Source organism: Pocillopora verrucosa, chromosome 1 (genome assembly GCF_036669915.1).
Source record: "Pocillopora verrucosa isolate sample1 chromosome 1, ASM3666991v2, whole genome shotgun sequence".
Taxonomy (NCBI): domain Eukaryota; kingdom Metazoa; phylum Cnidaria; class Anthozoa; order Scleractinia; family Pocilloporidae; genus Pocillopora; species Pocillopora verrucosa.
Window position 1 is genome coordinate 10,034,609 of NC_089312.1, and position 18,481 is coordinate 10,053,089.

Here is an 18,481-nt window from a genome sequence, read left to right on the forward strand (position 1 = left end):
TCATGACTCTTGCAAGGTAAAAAAAAATTGCACGATTTTTACTATCAATCGTCCATAAGGCCAACCAATTTTAGACGTCAAAATATTCTTGAATTAAATTGAACTGGGGCAAGGGAATTAAGCCTATGAGGAGCCATAATTGGGTATTGTAGCACCTGGCTGTGTGTGACCAATCCACTTAGATATTAATGAATATTCCTAAAGCACAATTTTATACAGGTTCTTTTTCCAACAACATCTACGGCTGTAGAAGAACAGTACCGTGACCCACAACTGTCACGGCAAAACCAAAAAACTCTCGGCAAAACCAAAAGGCTCACGGAATAATTATTTCATGTTCAGAGAGATTATGCAAATTTTCTTCAATGTTATTGTACTTTTTTTACAACATAAGTACAATGATTGTGGAGGGAGAGGGAGGGTTGGAACTCTGTAGGGAGGGGAGTGTGATTGATTGTTAATACATGAAAATTTTACTCTCCTCAACTATCAAAATTCACCCTGCCATGGTTACGTCGAGAACAAGGTGAGGGGGAAAAGTGAGTTTTTCCGTGGGTTTTTTTTATTTTGCTTTGAGTCTTTTGGTTTTACCGTGAGGTGTTTGTTATTCCCGTGACAGTTGTGGGGCCATCTTAGGAACTGCAGACCTCCTCATGAAAACTTATTTCGTCAAACCTCGGTCGTGTTTGTGGTATTACCAAGACTACTGAGTTCATTGGCCATCGCTTCTTATCAAGAAACGAACGATAATGATAATTACAATGATCATTATCTTATTTTGTAAAAGGATTTTTTCGAACCTGAATGCGCTGCAACCTTGTAGTGTCAAAAGTCTATGGAATCGCGCTGGAATCTATTGCCAAAGTCAATAGATTCCAGCGCGTTTCGGAAGTCCTTACTGAGTACAGTACGTGGAATTCCTGATTTCCCGTAAAACAACACGAATTTTGCACCACAAATATCTGTGTATACTGGAAACATAAGAAGTTGGCCCTCGAATATTAATTTTTGGTCTAAATTAATATAAAATAATGGTTTATTCGGGCGTTGTCAAAGTTGTGTCTTTCTTTGAAGAACAAAACCTGAATTTTGCAACTTCATTTCTGGTGATAAATTGTCGTTGCGAAACATTTAATCGTCGATTGCCATGAGTTTTTCCGTTTACTGTTCAACAGGGGGGGGGGGGGGTTTGAACCCTGACAAGACCTCTTAATTTCCCGCGGGCGTAGAAACGCTTTTGCCGTAGCACAAATAACGAGGGCCTGGGCTTGCTGGCAGGCTACGACACGAGAAATAGGAACATAAAACTGAATGAAAGAAGCTAATTTTGTAGGTAATTCCTGGGCTTGTGCTGCTTTCTAAATACAACTATTATTATAGGCTTCAGTTTTCATTTAGCATTATTTCACGCATAATTTACATGATGGCTAAAAAAAATAGAAATTGATCTGTAATACTATTGAGACAAACTTCAACTTGAGTGACAAAGTAATGTTGAATTGCAATGGTTTGCCCTGCCACCTCACGTGCTGGCATGAAAAACTTACATCATCCTCTCAACCAATCAGATGCAACACTAAGACCAAAAGCTAAAATGTGACTAATATTTTCCCCGCACTTTTTGTCAGTTGCATTAATTCACTTAATAGTTCCTTATCTTTTGTACGCTTTATCTGACTAGCCGTTGCAAGAGCGTTTCAAACCAGCGGGAAAAAAAAGCTTTGTACCGCTACTTTCATCAGTCAATTCTACGATAAGAAAGATCACTAGATTAACAGCTTCTGCATTAAATAAGAGCTTTATTAATTTAATCATTAAAATACATAAGAAATTTAGACAGGACAAAGCCGCCTGGATTCCATTTAAACTCTTTCTCAAATTGCAAACTTATGTACATCGTATCATACATGGCATCCTTCTATTCATCCAAAACCCGGTCACGTCAGGCGGGCATGCGCAGCTCTTATTTCCAGCTATGATGACGATGTCCTCGTGTTCTGTGGCACAAACACTTTGGCATTTGGGTTCAGCGTGCTCTTCACCTAAAAGAAATCAAGAGTAAGACATTAAAAAGAAAATTTACCCCTTAGAGTAACTGCCATTTAATTTCTCTTGACAATATTACTTCTGAGTCAAGCATCAAGGTTATTTGAATATAGGAATGATTGCTAACTACTCTGTAAAGAAGCCCTTCATTGTTTAACAAATTCAATACCACAGGGAATGTGCCGAGAAAAGTGTGGAGAATATGCATACTGGTGTTAGGATGTGGAGGGTTGGAGGAAAAAAAAAAAAAAAAAAAAAAAAGGATGGGTGGTATGAAAGGATATGAGCTTGGAAATCCAAGATAGGTAAAAAAATATATCCATAACACCAGTAGGAGGGCATGGATGTGCTCAATTAGAACAGAAATACATACAATGCAGCTTCTCCTAACATTTTAAAAAGAATCTGTGACATGATCAAAAGAAATGTAAAATATATTCCCAATTATGCATTTCAGCTTAAATGTTATTGAAAAATTCAGTACTTGCACACATATGAGACACAACTTTAAGTCTACACATCTTTGTCAGTAGTATGAACAACAACTTCACTATTATCAATCATGTTTCAATGTTTAAGGGCTGTGATATTGTCAAGTCAAACCTTGCTTCTACTCTGTGCTATTTGCTTCTTGTTTTGCCAAATAGAACCTTACATTTTAAGCAATCTATAAAGTCCCTTTGAAGGTGCAGGGATTATGTTGCACATTGACTGATTCTGACTACACTCAGATGAGTTATTCAATGTGAAAAGTTTATAAAGGACGAGTCAGCCAGTCTTGTAGTGTATGTGTCCTAATATAATCTTCTAAGGGTTCTACAAAAAGAACCTGTGCTATGCCAGATACGAATAAACCAATAAAAAATCACTCTTTAGAAGTGGCCAAAAAATATGTGGAAACGTATTCCTCATCTAATGCAGCAGTACAATACCCTTAGAAAAGGGTAAACTAACCTGGTTCCACTGCTAATTACAAAGAAAAATCAATGAATGTAATAATATTTCACAGGGATTTGGAAACAAAAATTACATCAATGTGAAAAAAAAAAGAGAGGGAGAGAGAGTGACCAAACATAAGACTGACCAACCTAGAATGACTTAATTTTCCAGCGAAATGCTTAAATAATCTGAAACTTCCATGATGCCACGCAAACATCTTCAACATGCCATTAGAATATCAATTTCTAACTAACTTCAGAAATTACATTTTCAGGTACAGTGTTCATGATAGGGAGTAATAACCCTTAACAATAATGAACATCGAATTTCACATTACTGTATCACTACTGAATCAAACATTAAGGTAATGAGAATAAAGGAAATGATCACCAACTGATCCTCCCCAATGCCATAAAAAATGTAGAGAGAACTGTCCACAGTATATGCATAGTAATGTTAGAGTGTGCATGTAAGAGGTAAAGAACACTAATTGTCAAATGCCAAATGGTACAAACTGTACTCAACCTTCACCATTGGAATTTTACATTGAAATTAAAATCTTTTCAACACCATGAAAACCAAAACCTCACAGTCATACCACAAGCGAGATATATGACTTACATTTGTGACGTAATATAAAGCACATTGAAAACATAAGCACTGTATGTCTTGTTAATTTAAAAGATTAACAGTTCTGCTATTATATCCATCATAAATATGTAATATAATTAAGAAATAAAAAAAAAAATGTGTAAGAGTAGAAAACAAGTAAGAAATAAAAGGTAGCCAGGCTATCATGGACAACATATTCTTTTGTCAGATTACATAAAAGACTGGGAAATGTTCAGAAAAAATGTCTCTAGTGTCCCACAAAGTTAACACAAACCTTCACCCAAATTCTATAAATGAAATCAATTCACATATCACATGAAGTGAAAGTGACCGGCTTAGGATGGCAGACTAGACATAAGTTAACACAAACCCTCACATAAATTCTGTACATGACAATCAATTCACACATCACATGAGGTGAAAGTGATCGGCTCAGGATGACAGGCTAGACATAAGTTTACACAAACCCTCACATAAATTCTGTACACGAAAATCAATTCACACATCACAAGGTGAAGGTGATCGGGTTAGGGTGGCAGACTAGACATAAGTTTTGGCCCCCTACTAACTATCACCAACAGCTATGAAAACATGCATATAACTTCTTCTCTTAAGTTGAGGAAGTATTCAGTTTTTAGACATTGCATGAATCTTTGTAAATGATTGCCTGCCATACTATCATGTAGAATTCCACATTGTATCTTTCTTCTCAAGCATCAAAAGATTTGTGGTCACCAATTGCCATGTTTTAGCATGGCAAGCTTTGAGCACTCATTATGTGTGCATATTTTCTTCAAGGTGAAGACAAGACAAGTTGAAACAATCTTCTTGGAAACATATTTCAAACAACAAGACACTGCTATATTGATCCATCATACAGTTTCAAGAGTCATGAAAATGACCCTTACTTTCATTGTATAACCTTTGCCAACACAACACAATAAACCTGCTTTAAGTATGATAAAAGTAAGGAGGGGCTATCAAATACAAATAGGCTACTGGAACTCAATCAAAAGGCCACTGTGATTGCTTAATAGAGGTAACCATGTAGTAAAGGTGAAAATCAGAGTAATTAAGATGAAACAAATCTGGGACTTTGACAACCGACCACTTAACCCTGTAACTCCCAAGATCTGATTGTTAATTGTCCTCTAGCTGCTATACATTTCTATGCAAATAAGTAACAAGAATTTGGTGTTAGATCAAGATAACTTTCACCTGATAAGTTTAAATATTCTCATGACCTGTTTGCTTGATAATGTTTAGATACCGTAGGAGAAGTTATATGTTAATCACTTCTGGGAGTTAAAGGGTTAATCAAGGGTGACTGCTTGATACAATGCCACTTCAGAGAAGTTTTTCAGGGTGACTGCTTGATACGGTGCTACTTCAGACAAGTTTTACAGGGTGACAGCTTGATACAGTGCCACTTCAGACAAGTTTTACAGGGTGACTGCTTGATACGGTGCCACTTCAGACAAGTTTTACAGGGTGACTGCTTGATACGGTGCCACTTCAGACAAGTTTTACAGGGTGACCACTTGATACAGTGCCACTTCAGACAAGTTTTACAGGGTGACCACTTGATACGGTGCCACTTCAAACAAGTTTTACAGGGTGACCACTTGATACGGTGCCACTTCAAACAAGTTTTACAGGGTGACCACTTGATACGGTGCCACTTCAAACAAGTTTTACAGGGTGACCGCTTGATACGGTGCCACTTCAAACAAGTTTTACAGGGTGACCGCTTGATATGGTGCCACTTCAAACAAGTTTTACAGGGTGACCGCTTGATATGGTGCCACTTCAAACAAGTTTTACAGGGTGACCACTTGATACAGTGCCACTTCAGACAAGTTTTACAAGGTGACTGCCTGATATGGTGCCACTTCAGACAAATTTGACTTTATACAAGCGGTACTTTAAGTAAAGGCTTAACGTGATCTCAACCAATGTAATGTTTAAAATTTGTCTCATGAAGAACACATAAAAACAATAGATGTGAATACCGGAATTCTTGCCATAAAAAGAGAAAAAATCCATTCCCCACAGTGAACTGATGCATAACCACAGGTCAGTGCACACTACGTCAAGGTTCACAAAATTGCTGATATTTCTGAATGCATAACTAATCTTGGTTGTTTTGGTGCTAAATTTGTTTTTGCACTTGCTCAGAATATACACACGTAACTACATTTGTAGAAAAATGTTCCCATTCGGAGGAATTTCCAAAGATTTCAAATCAAGAATTTGAAATAGAAATTTAAAATCCTTGCACATTTTAATCAAGAAAGCTCGAAAGTGTGAATGATTCTCTTCTTGAAATGGTGTATCTTTTATACAGCCAGTTAGCACTTTGTTTAAGAGTTGTTTTGCCCCAGTTAAAGCAGGACATAAATTCACAATGTGCTCAAGGCATCAGCTTCTAAAAACACTACTACCATTTTCAACTTTGAATGACCCTACATCTTTATTGAAGGTGTCTTCCAGGAATATAGCATTTACAGACTTGAGGAATTGTTTTATTCCCTTGTTCTTTCAAATAAAAATACTGGCATTTGGAACTGTTCGAAATTATATATTTTAAAGGCAGTCAAGGCAACCTCAAATTGTTTCATACACATCTTATGGCAAAAATATTTCATGTTTGTACACAGATAAGAAATTCACCAGTTATACCAAGCATTGGAGTAACACCGCAAGAAGAGCCGACAAATAAAAGTTAATGATAAATCCATTAGATTTAGAGAAGCAAGGAGAGGAAAAATAAAAATGAAAAAAAAACAATTTAATGAGAGAGCGGACGAAATCTCCGAACCATCTTCACCGAAAGCTACTTAATACAAAAACAAAGGAGCTACTGTAACTGCCCTTGGTTCAAATCCTTTCACGCCCCAATACAAATTTCGGTGTGGATCTCTCGTGGCACGAAAAACACCACTGAGAAGTGAGCTGAATTTGTAGAATCGAAAATTTTCCAGAAGTCCAGTTTTTGATTAAATAAAGAAGCGTTTCCATATAGAGAAATCACTGAGTTTAATAACGAAGAGGGGAAGGTAACTAATTCACTAAAGTCCCTTGCACAAATTTAGCATTTTCAGACTTCAGACAACTTCTTGAGTATTTTTGGAAGAGAATCTCCCACCATATTTATTCGCAAAGCACTCAACTTGGAGAGGGAACCATCGTTTGAAAACCGAAACGTCGTTAACCGTTAAGAGATTTCAGTATGACGATTGCGCTGCTTAACGTGTACATTGAGTCAAATATACTTCAAAGCGCAGGGATATCTCGAACACTACATTCATTTGCTATAATTCGATAATACCGTAGTAGAATCAGACCAAAAATAAGGAAATATGAAATTTTATCACCATAAAACATTAATAGGTTTGCCTTTGCTGCATAATAAGAAAAAGAAAAACGTAAAAGAAACGCGCAATAGATTTTCAACAGAGACTGCGCCTCTATGGCGGTTTTCCCTACACCCTCGCCATCGCTTTCTCTGGACCTTCGTTGATTTCGACACCACACAACATAAAATTTGAATTTTTGCCATTTGATCCGCCGTAAACACACACAACAAACCTCAGATATGCATTCTGTATTGAAATTGTACGACAATGAATCACTCAACGAAGCTATTCGAGAATCAAACTTACCACGACGTTGTAGTCGTGATTGCCGTAGCCATTCGTGTATCCATTCGAGCAAACGTTACGTCCCTGGAAGTTACTTCTATAAGAACTTTGTGATGTTCCTTGCTGTACTGAATCTTTGCTCTGTAAGCTCTGTAATTGCTGTTGGGCTATTATTTCGGCCGCTGTCATTGTTTCGCGTTCGTCTTCTTCATCAAGCAGTTGTTCAATACATGCACGAATGAACTCCTCTTCGTTGAGTTGATCGTTCACTTCGCGATCAAAATCGTCCATATTCTCCATCCACAAGTACTCAGCAAACGGATCTTGCTTGCTCGGGTGGTTATTTTCCATATCCAGGAATGAGAGGAACACAGGTACTTTTTGTCAAGCACGAAAAATACAACGTCCGAGATACACCGACGTAACGAAGTTCGGTCACCTGCGTCAGAGCCAATCATAAGGCTCCTCGCTGACAGGCCGGCATAACATAACACGTAAATATGGCGCTTGGCTTATGTTATGATGCAAGCTTCAGAGAGAGAGGAAGAAACGACAACACAATAGATCAATCCTGCCACATCTTCCAAAAAAAAATTAAAATTGTGGAAATTCTTCCAGCTTACAAGTTAAGAACATGTTTGGGTTATTCACGAACAGTCTCTCAAAATTTGCGTATGTGGGTGAAAGCGCACGGGCTGTGTGTTGTTTCGACCGGAAGTTAATAATCTGCATTTTCATGATGTGATTTCCGCTGGCCTGACCACACCTTTCAGGTTACGGAATCACTTAAAATATCAATGGTCTAAAATTAGTTTGGCTGAAAAGATCAGTCAGAGTTAGACATCACTTACTCAGACCTCAGTTGTCTGGACTTGAAGCCAATTTTGCAGCTTTCACAACTTTTTCAGCATCTGAATTTTGACCGACTGTTGGCACTGCTTTAACCGTGATAAAGAAAAAAATGGGAAACGGCAATCATATATTGAGCCTCCCTGATAGGGTAACCGGCTGTTCCGCTGGATCAATTGGCTGTACAGGCGCGCACGCGGGGGTTTCTCGTAAAAAAAAAAATGAAGAGCCAAGCGCGATAAAAACCCACAGGGAGAAAGGAAAACCTAATTAAGGTAAATTAGTACTCGAGAAGAAGCAACGCCGCCAGGGTGAAACGATTCCATGCATGACAGCGTAACTTCGGTGAACCGTGGAAAATTTAATTCGATGCAAAACCGCATCATTGGAAACCCAAATGGCAGTAACTGACGATGGGTCAGAGGAAATAAGTTCGACGCGAAAGTTTCCTTAACAGACAAGAAAGGGCGTAGGATCGCAGATGAATTTTCCTGTCGCCTGTTCATCTGCCCTCGCATTTCTGGGAATTGGAAGATCGCACCGAGAAACGATTTATCGGACAAGCCTTTGGATTATTACATAACAGGAAGTGCCCGTAGGTAATAAAGACGCCAACCCTGTATTCTGATCAATTACCCGAGAGGGCACTGGGTTCGTGTATGTTGGGCCAATAAAGTGATTCTTATTAATTATTTTGATATTAATTAATACTCTCGCAATCACGTAAAAACATTTGGCCTACTAACGAATCAGCAATATTAACTTCCACCTGATAAGTTTGAGTATCCTCATCACCTGTTTGCTGGATAATGTATGGATGTTATGGGGAGAAGGAACATGTTAATCACCTCTCAGAGTTAAAGGCCCTGGGTTAATTGGCAAATGCAAACAAATAATGGATCCATGGAGGTAAAATCAAAGTTGCAAAGCTAGTTGAACTTAGGCATTCAGTCAGTTTGATTTCCTTACATCAAATGCATGTGCCTCTGAAACTGCAATAACCTTCAAAATGACAGTTTTATGCAATAAAACTTGCAACAAGATTGGGAACGCAACAAATGAAGGCAATTAATTATATATTTAATCCTAAAGATTGACAAGCATTTAATTTTACCTTATAATATCACTCCTGAATCACACACTAGGTGTATAAAGGAATCAAAGAAATGACCAACATCTTAAGAAGCTCTTGATTGTTAAACTAAGTCTCCTTCTGTATCAGTACAAAATATATGGGGAACAGTGTGGAGAATATGCATTCTGATGTTGGGGTGCAAAGAGTTAGGATGTGAAGAATTCAACCCTTCCATTCCAAGATCCAAAAACAGTTATCCATTATCAAAAATACTCTCACTGATGAGTATTTCATAACATCCAAAGAATATCTCCTTTTTATAATTGTCTCCCTGCTCACCAATTCCTGCTTGAAAATGTATTAGCATTTTATAGTGAAATTGTCTTTTTTAGTTATTCCTGCTTGAAAAGGTTAAAATTAATCAAATTATATAGTTATTATGATCCTTAATTTTCCTTAAATGATAATTAAAATAAATGCTTAGTATTGGCAGTATATACCAAACAGGTAAAACATCCTTTTTGGACACACTGATGGGCTACTTCAGAAAACATTGGCAAGTAACACACACCTACAAGCCATCAAAGAGATAAATTGCTCATCGAGAGTTCAATTTTGTGCTAATTTCTCAGTATTTTAACAGAAATGAACAAATTCTTTGGTTTCTGTGTGGTCTTTACTAAAAAAAAAAATATTCAGCTCAAAAAGTGGTTCACCTCCACTTTAGTGAATATATGTTATTAAATAAATAATTTATACCACACAGATTAATTGCTCTGTTTGTGTCCAGTAATTGGCTGGTTTGTTTCAGAAATGATTAGTGAGTGCCATTCACCTCTGGGCAGCCGAAGAGACAAAATCATGAGTCAACAATTTAATTTCCTACCATTTTTTGGTATATTGTTGGAAATAATCTAATATTTTTGGGTTCTGTGTGGTATATACATGTACTAACACAATTATTCACCCAGTGTTGGTGAAGGTAGAACATCTATATAATTATCTACCTCGCCGCTTGCAGCTCAGCAAATATCCACCAAGCTATTCAACTCCACTTCTGTGAATAATTGTTAATTTATTCTTGATCTGCACTTTAAAACTTCTTCTGTCTAGTCAAATAGTTCTACAATAGCCTTTGACGGAGATATACACTTCAGACAAACACAATATCTGCAACCACTCAAACACAATAAAAGGATAAAAAAGGAATACACTGACAACAGAAACTTCACTTGATGTTGAATCCTTAAAATTCTCCCCTCTAGCTGTTACACATTTCCAAGAATTTAGTATAAGATCAAAACAACAACTTCTAGCTGATTTGTTTGAGTATTCTCATTAACTGTTTGCTGGATAATGTATGGTTAATATTAGGAGAAGTTACATGTCAATAATCACTTCTTGGGGTTAACCCTTTAACTCCCAGAAGTGATCAACATGAAACTTCTCCCTATAACATCCATATATTTTTCAGCAAACAGCTAATGAGAATACTTGAACTTATTAGGTAGAGGCTGCTATCTTGATTTAGCACCAAGTTCTCATAACTAATTTACAAAGAAATGGGCAGCAGCTAGAGGGGAGAATTAACAATCAGATATTGGGAATTAAAGGGATATGCCAGAGTAGACTGATGTCATTCAGTTGAAATAATATTCCACATTTGTGCAAACATAAGCTGCAGGCTCAGACAAGAAGTCCATAAATAGTTATCAAAAGATTAACACAATGATTTAGTTGTGTCAAAATAATTAAGTCAGTCTAATAATTGAGGAAAAGTTAATGAAAAGGCATCACCAGTTAATAATAAAACTGCCACTCATATTTAGCTGCTGAAAGCCTCACATAGTTTTAAAAGGAAAAATTGATGTTCTGCAAATCTAATAGCTACAGGTAAATAACAATATACAAATTCATTTGGAGATGTTAAATTTGCAAGCAGAAAACAAAATTTCTGATACTCTTACACCCTTTAGAAATGTTTCATGCACAATCAGATCCCTCCAGAAAAGTGTTTCATAGTTTATTTGAATTAAAATCATTTCAAATCAGTTCGATTTCTGATTTTCCCTTTCTCTTTGACTTGCATTTGAGAAATATCAGAAACCCAAGGAATCTTCATTCTAGCTGGTTCAAAACATGCCAAAACCAATGAATGCTTTAAATTCAACACAATTATACTGTTTACCAACTGTTTCCTCTCTATCTACAGATAACATTTCAACAACATTATATAGATTAATTGGGGAACAAAATACCATGATTTGAAAACACATTTGGTAAAAGTACCATAGAAAAGTAGTTTAATAACAGGGACCTAAAAGACTTCAATATACACTGTAATAATACATCATTTTTCTCACATATGTCCACCATAATCTTCTCTCAGCTCTTAATATGTTTTTGTCCTTGTTGGTAGATAACCCTCCGTTTTCTTCGACAAAAAATTAAAAAATGCAAGGATTCCATGTCTGCGACTTGATCTCTGGCCAGCATAAGAATAGCTTGGTTCTGGGTAGACAAAGGTATGAAAAGAGAAAAAAGGTTAAACTTGTCAACTTCACATTATAATTATCATTGTAAATAACAGCATAAAATTGTTTTCAAGATGTAGAGAGATCCAAAATGTTCTTTAACATTATGCTTACATGTTTTTTTTCAGACATTAAGACTACAAAATAAATACATTGCAATCTCAATCTCAAAATGCAAACAACCTCACAACTTTCAAAGTTAAATTGCAAATTTGTTCAAAAAAGACACAACTGAATAACAGAACATTTACCAAATGAATGAAACTGAACTTAATGCCAATACTTGCAAACTTGGCCTGAAATGCTGCATAGGTATTTTCCTTTTTTTTTTTTTTTCTTTTTAATTTTTGCAGCCTTTTAGCAGCCTATGTACTGTTTGGACCCAATGGGTAAAAATAAAATGTTTATCATGCTTAAAAATTTTTTCTAGGGTTTCCATTAAGGAAAGTACTAAAAGGAGAAGAGTTTTAAGTAACAATGAAAATATTTCCCGAAGTAAACAATAAAAAGCCAAGGCCATCCAAATTTTATCCCAGAATTCTGCCAGGTACAGGTAAATGTATGTAGTTGCAAAATTTTGTTATCTCTGATGGTTAATAAAAACCCTGATGTACATGTAATGAACAAACTGCTAGATCCCCAGTAGTACCTGTTGTATCCTCTGGAACTGTGGACGCTGTTGGTAATACATTTTCACTTGCGGATAAGGAAACAAAGAATGCAAATGGTAGAACCCATAAACAGATTGTGAAGTAAGCTAGAATCTGGAAAAAACAAAGTCACATACTAAATATTTGTTCATGACCATGCATGAGGTCAACAGGACTAGATAATGGGCATGTTCTTTTCTTGTGAAGACCATGTCCATTAAAATGCAAAAAATGGCCAATACATGATAAAACTGAGTGAACAAGCTTGGTCAAAAAAGGATTTACTAAATGGTTTAAAGATTATACCAAAAATTGCAACACAAAGTCAAGAAATTCCTTCTGCTTTTCTTCATTTTGACCGTCTTCAGGATAACCTAATATTCATGACAGATGGGTTTTTTTCGTGTCCAACATGAGCTGAGTTTATGTTTTGTGATGCTAATGCTGTTGAAACTGTGAGAACAATTACTACAGGGAGAAAAAAATGCTTCTCAGAGTTACAATCGATGTTTGTTGGTTACAAGCAATTTTAAAGTGCTGTAGGGGCAAAGTATGGAATCCCAAGCAGGCAAAATAGACCCATTTCACCCATTCTGTTAGCCAAACAATTTATAGTATTCATTTCACCATGTCCTTGGCAGGAACAATGCACAGTTTCTCAAAACCTGAGTATTAGGGGGCTGGAAATCCTCTGTTAAGAAATTTGACAGGTTTTGCCAGTCCATCTTTGATTTATTTAATTTTTTTCACGCCAGAATAACTTAAGTTCAGCAGTAAGGTGCTATACAAAAAAACAACTTTAAAAAGAAAAGTACATCTCATCAATTTCTTTAATTTGCTACAGTAACCGTAGATGTTCAAAAGAAATTTTTCTCTTATGTTTAAACTCAGCATCCCTAAATTTTTCTGATAGATAGTACAAACAAGCACATTACCTCGGAAAATGGATACCATACAGAGGAGAAGTGGTCAAATGCCAAGTAGTGATTGACAAAAACCATCACTGAAAAACAATTATAAGTAATTTTCACTATTTAGATGAAAAATTCATTTCAATAACAATTTATTCATCTCATAATCTACATTAACCTGAGACACAATGACCTAGAAATGTTTCAATTTCAAAATTCAGTAGCAAAAGGGAAGTGCAAAGAGAACACAGCTTGGGGCATGTGATCTACTATCTCCAGAGTTGGCCACTTAAACTAAGCACAGGTTTTGGCAGTGATAAATGATTGGTACAAATTTTGAATCTTTCTATAGCATAACTTACCCACTCCCCCTAAAAACACTGGAGATGTCAGCTGAATAAATGGAAAATCTTTAAGAAGCAGGAAATAAAGTCCATTGGTAAAGAGTCCTGCAATTATTATTAAGAGAGGAAAACTTTCTAGCACAAGAAGTCCTAGGTAAACCAGAGTTGTCCCCTGTAAAAAACAAAGACAAGGAAGCAAATTTTGATAAATATAATTTTTATCTTTGACGCCTAAGAAAGCTTTCAGCCTAGCTGTGTCAGGTAAAAATGCTTCTCTGATTCAGAGATTGCACACAGAATGACAAACACACAGACATATTTTACTAACATGGAGGTGTCTTACGTAAAATTCCACCCATTGCAGCAACGATAAACCATTAATTCTTGTTAAATATAATTTCTGTCTTTGATGCCTACAAAAGCCTTCAGCCTAGCTGTATCAGGTAAAAAATGCTTCTCTGATTCAGAGATTGAACACAGAATGACAAACTGACAAACACACAGACATATTTCACTAATACAGAGGTGTCTTGTGAGAAATTCCACCCATTACAGCAGTGTGGAAATTTGCAGCAACAACAAACCTTTTTTTTTAATAATAAAAGATATCAAATAGAGATATGTTTTATCAAAAGACTAAGAGTTTCACCAACATGCATACCTAAGAGCAAAGAAGAGGAGAGACAAGTCTTAAGAAATCAATACATTTCTTTCAAGAAATGTCTCAGACTGACAAGGCATCTTATTGCCCTGCAATGTGTCACATCATGATATTTTACTAAAGCTTCATCACAGAGGGATTTATTATTGAAGGTTGACATGTCAGTAACAGCTAACTGATAAATCTTTTATAACTTTCAATCCCAGATGTTAATAATAATTTCTCTTGGAATTAACACTCCTCTGTAAATCAAAGAGCCATGTTGTGTAGAGAAGAACATCAACTAAGGTGTATTGCTTGATTTATCAAACACGAAATTCCCAGAGCTGTAGTTATTAGAAATGTGTGGTAAACTCTAAGGAGAGTATTAAGATCTCAGGTGGAGAGGAAAGGTTTTTGTCAACACCTATACACTGAAAAATGAACTACACATGTAGTTCTTTCATTAAGATTCAGCAAGTGAATCATTCTATTGTCACAACGAAACTGGAAAATAAGGAGAATTTCCCAAAAGCCTATGGAAAATGCAAAATAATCTGCAGACGGTCGAAACTACAACATCTAAACTCCTCCTGTCTTTCTAAATTCCCACGTTGTTTCACGACGTAAATGAAGAACAACTGCCAGGCTAATATTGCATTTTACAATCGGACCAAATTCACACTCCATAAAAAGTAATTTTGAGCTCAATTACTTGTGCAACTCTTGTAATTTCCACCTGATATCATTCATTTCAATATCTCTTAATTATTGCACGGGAACTGTATGCACCTCAGCTGTCTACATTTTACGACTTACCGCGACCATACCCTTAACAACTTTAGCTGTTAGTACTGTGTATTCCTCCACAAGTTCCGCAAGGTAAAAAAGAGCAGCAGCTGTGGCAAGATTGTAAAAAAAAAAAAAAGACAAGCGTGTGAGCACCCAACGAAATGTACAAGCTCAAACCAGTGCCAAAGATTCTATCTAGGAAACGCCAGAATCGGTTTTGAAGTACCTAATGCAAGAGTCAAGAAGAGAACGTGGAAGATCATGGAAATCCAGCTTAAAATGTAAAGAAACATCTTGAATTACTAAACACTCAAGCGATTCTCCGCCAGATATCAACAACAAATTAAATTCTCTGCAAACGTGCCAACTTTACCGCTTTGTAGCCACTCCTTTTACTTTACCGCTTTGTAGCCACTCCTTTAAATTTCAAAGCGGTTCCTCATCCAATTTATAGGTTCGCAGTGCATGCATACAGTGCAAAGACACTACCTGGAATGTTTTTCCCCTGAATATATGCTCCTTTGCCTGATATTTCGAACAGAAAACAATCGTATTCACAAGTTTGAGCGTGTATTTAGAATATTAAACTAATCAACAACTTTCCTTTTTATTTATATTTTCATCTTTTAACTATTTATATATATTTTTTCAAATTATTAACACGGTTACTTTGGGTTATTGACCAAGCGTGAGGTCAAGATGGCTAGAAATCGCCTAGTTCTCTTTTTGCGTTGTTATGGACCGACACGAAGTCGGGTTCCATAAAAACGCAAAAGAGAAACGAGGCTAATATCCGGCCAGCCTCATCGAACAAGCATGGTCAGTAAAGGATTTCATTGCATAGCAAGAATCAAGAATAACTTGTTGTTTCTAAAGCCGGGAAAGAAGGCCAGCTGTGTTTGTAGCACAATAATCCCACGAAAGTCTTTTATGCTTTCTCTGTTTTGACTGTCTTCTGCCGCCTGTTGCGACTTTATCGCCGACATTGTCCAAAAGTTGCGAACTTTATGAGTTCGGTCCCTCGCACGCACCGGGCGGGCAAGATGGGCTCAGTGAGTGCTTCCAGCTATTGAATAAAACTCTTTATGGCCATCCAAAGAGTAATCTGAACAAATCAATCACAATCTTATTAACATCTTGACAAGTTTCGTAATCTTCTTAAATTCCTAGTTGGAAGTTTCTTTTTTATTATTATATTTTTTTCTGTGTTTCTATATTTAATCTTCACTTGTTTTCAAACAAATCTAAGTTTTCACGAAAACTGCAATTTAACCAACGCGAAAATGAACTTGAAAAAGGAAACAATAAATAAGTCCCAACTGCATGAAATCAGCCAAAAAAATTAATTCAGAAAAAAACCGAAAATGAAATTTCAATTGTGACGATGGCATGGAGTTTCTTAGATAAATTTCTAATCCAGCGCCGTTAAGAGTTCATCCGTAAAAAAATTCGACATAAAACGATTTCACTTTCAAAAGACTCAAATGAGATGATCCAATGATTTTGAATCAGTTATTTATTTTTTCATTATGTTGGCCTGGACTCCTGTAAACAAAAATGAATACGAAATAATTCAGAGAGAATTCTCTAGTAACCGGCGAAATTCTCCAAAATTTACTTGATTAGATATTCTTTTCCTTTCATAGACAGAGACTGCAACAATCAGGCATCAGTAGGAAGCACACCGTTCTAATCTGTATGGAAAACAACTGATCAAGAAGAAAAACTTGAAACAATTCAAATTTCCCGTTCATCAGAATATCTTTGTAAAACATTAATTATTAGCCTTTGAAATGTACGCGTCATACATGGAATAAGTGGCCAAAGAACCCAAGGGGCATGTTCAGGTTAATTTCCGCTTCAAACGGGTGACACAATTAGGCTTGATATGACCCTCTGGGCATCACTTGCCTTGCATCACGCAATGAAATATTTTAGCATCGCAAAGAGGGTTAAATATATTTTCTTGGTCACCAATCGGTTTGACGAGAATTGTTTTCACTTTGTCGAGCATTATGGCTCATTTTGCGGGCTAAAATGGAGATTTTGATGAGCTAAAATATATTTAGCCCACTCGCAAGCTCGCGTGATTGTTCAGACTGTTTTGTTGTTAGTTTTTCATTTTTTTTTCCATGCCCTCCAAAGTGGTAATTATAGTAGTACAGTTGATGATGCTATAATCTTAGTAACAATAATTGTACAGTTTATGATCTTATGATCTTACGATCCTAGTAATGATAATTGTACAGTTTATGACCTTAGACATAGATATATTTTGGGCTGTCCTCATGCAGAGCTTATTTTAACCCTTGGCTAGCTGGTCGAGCTAAAAGAGACTCTGAGTCAGGCCCAAAACATATATTCCTGCCCACCAACATAAAATATTTGGTTTTAACAATCGTTACTTGGATAAAAGATTCGAATCAATCCTGTAATTATTACTTTTAGATTGATTCCAAGACCTCTGTGTGTTTTATTTCATCTGAAAAGTTGAAGTCACGTTTGTGGTTTACCATTAGTTGGATTGCGGCGATTGTAGTGAATGTACCGAATAACGAAAATCCCTGTGATCGGTCACGAATACTTGATTTTTTTGCAATAAGTTTCAGATATATGATTCGAAAAGACACGCGCTTTTGCAATCACAATGAGAGTTCGGTATATTATTTTTTAAAATGATACTTCAAAAAACCTACACTTAAAAAAACGAGATATGATTAGCATAAAACTCATCTGAAATCACGATTCCCCTTCCATTTACTAAAACACGTACACAAATTTTTAAAAATTTTTTTTTTTCATTCATATTTTCCTAATCCAAGATTACAGCCACAACAGTTGCAATGTTTGCGCACGACGTAGGTTTATATGTTGCCTGCATGGGGTCTTGTTTCTAACTAACTAACCCTAAACATTAACAGAATAATTATGCCTCAAAAATGAATGTTATTAAGATCAGAATGTGATGGGAAACTAATCCCGTATAACATGTTAATATGATATCTTTGAAGTTCTCCTACAGTTGACGCGGAACCACGAGAATGCTTAAGATCTTTAATAGACTGATTTCTTTTTTCCTTCCTTCCAAACAAATGGTTTGAATATAATTTTATCATTATTGAGGCAAGATTTCAAATTTCACGGACGATAGACGTTTTAGTAGAAGAAATAAACTTTCATTAGTTTTTTCTCCTGATTCGAATCTATCCTTGTCAAATCTAGTTTAGGAAACTCCTCCTTTTTCTTCTGATTCAGCCAAAGTCATTTATTTGCAATAAAATCGACAAATTGGCAATGTTTACCTCTGTTTTTCACTAAAAGAATAAAACAGAAAGACTAAAGTTGATGCGACGCTTAATTGACTTCAGTTACACTAATTGCTACACTTTAAATGATAACATTGCAAATGTAACAAAAAGGAACGGAGTTTGACATCACAGCGCAC

The 18,481-nt window shown here is 36.1% G+C and overlaps 2 protein-coding genes across 2 annotated transcripts; both read right to left on the reverse strand.

Annotated features, from left to right (window-relative positions):
• Positions 1–1,779: 1,779 nt before the first annotated feature.
• On the reverse strand, positions 1,780–7,678 carry LOC131795009 (polyadenylate-binding protein-interacting protein 2B). The gene is made up of 2 exons (XM_059112571.2): positions 7,263–7,678; positions 1,780–2,042 (listed from the first exon to the last, which is right to left on the reverse strand). The coding sequence occupies exons 1-2, from the start codon at positions 7,590–7,592 to the stop codon at positions 1,974–1,976; spliced, it is 399 nt and encodes a 132-aa protein (XP_058968554.1). The 5' UTR covers positions 7,593–7,678; the 3' UTR covers positions 1,780–1,973.
• A 3,501-nt stretch (positions 7,679–11,179) lies between these two features.
• Positions 11,180–15,399, reverse strand: LOC131795006 (protein TEX261). The gene is made up of 6 exons (XM_059112568.2): positions 15,263–15,399; positions 15,064–15,143; positions 13,623–13,776; positions 13,285–13,352; positions 12,349–12,463; positions 11,180–11,676 (listed from the first exon to the last, which is right to left on the reverse strand). Exons 1-6 carry the CDS (start codon positions 15,327–15,329, stop codon positions 11,558–11,560), a joined length of 603 nt encoding a protein of 200 aa, XP_058968551.2. The 5' UTR covers positions 15,330–15,399; the 3' UTR covers positions 11,180–11,557.
• Between the last annotated feature and the right edge of the window lie 3,082 nt (positions 15,400–18,481).

Excerpts from the sequence above, each read along its gene's own strand:
- LOC131795009 (XM_059112571.2), bottom strand. The coding sequence starts at position 7,592 with ATGGAAAATAACCACCCGAGCAAGCAAGATCCGTTTGCTGAGTACTTG. Across the intron at positions 2,043-7,262 it reads ATCACGACTACAACGTCGTG|GTGAAGAGCACGCTGAACCC; the intron begins GTAAGTTTGATT and ends GATTTCTTTTAG.
- LOC131795006 (XM_059112568.2), bottom strand. The coding sequence starts at position 15,329 with ATGTTTCTTTACATTTTAAGCTGGATTTCCATGATCTTCCACGTTCTC. Across the intron at positions 15,144-15,262 it reads CTTCTTGACTCTTGCATTAG|CTGCTGCTCTTTTTTACCTT; the intron begins GTACTTCAAAAC and ends ATCTTGCCACAG. Across the intron at positions 13,353-13,622 it reads AGTGTTTTTAGGGGGAGTGG|TGATGGTTTTTGTCAATCAC; the intron begins GTAAGTTATGCT and ends ATTGTTTTTCAG.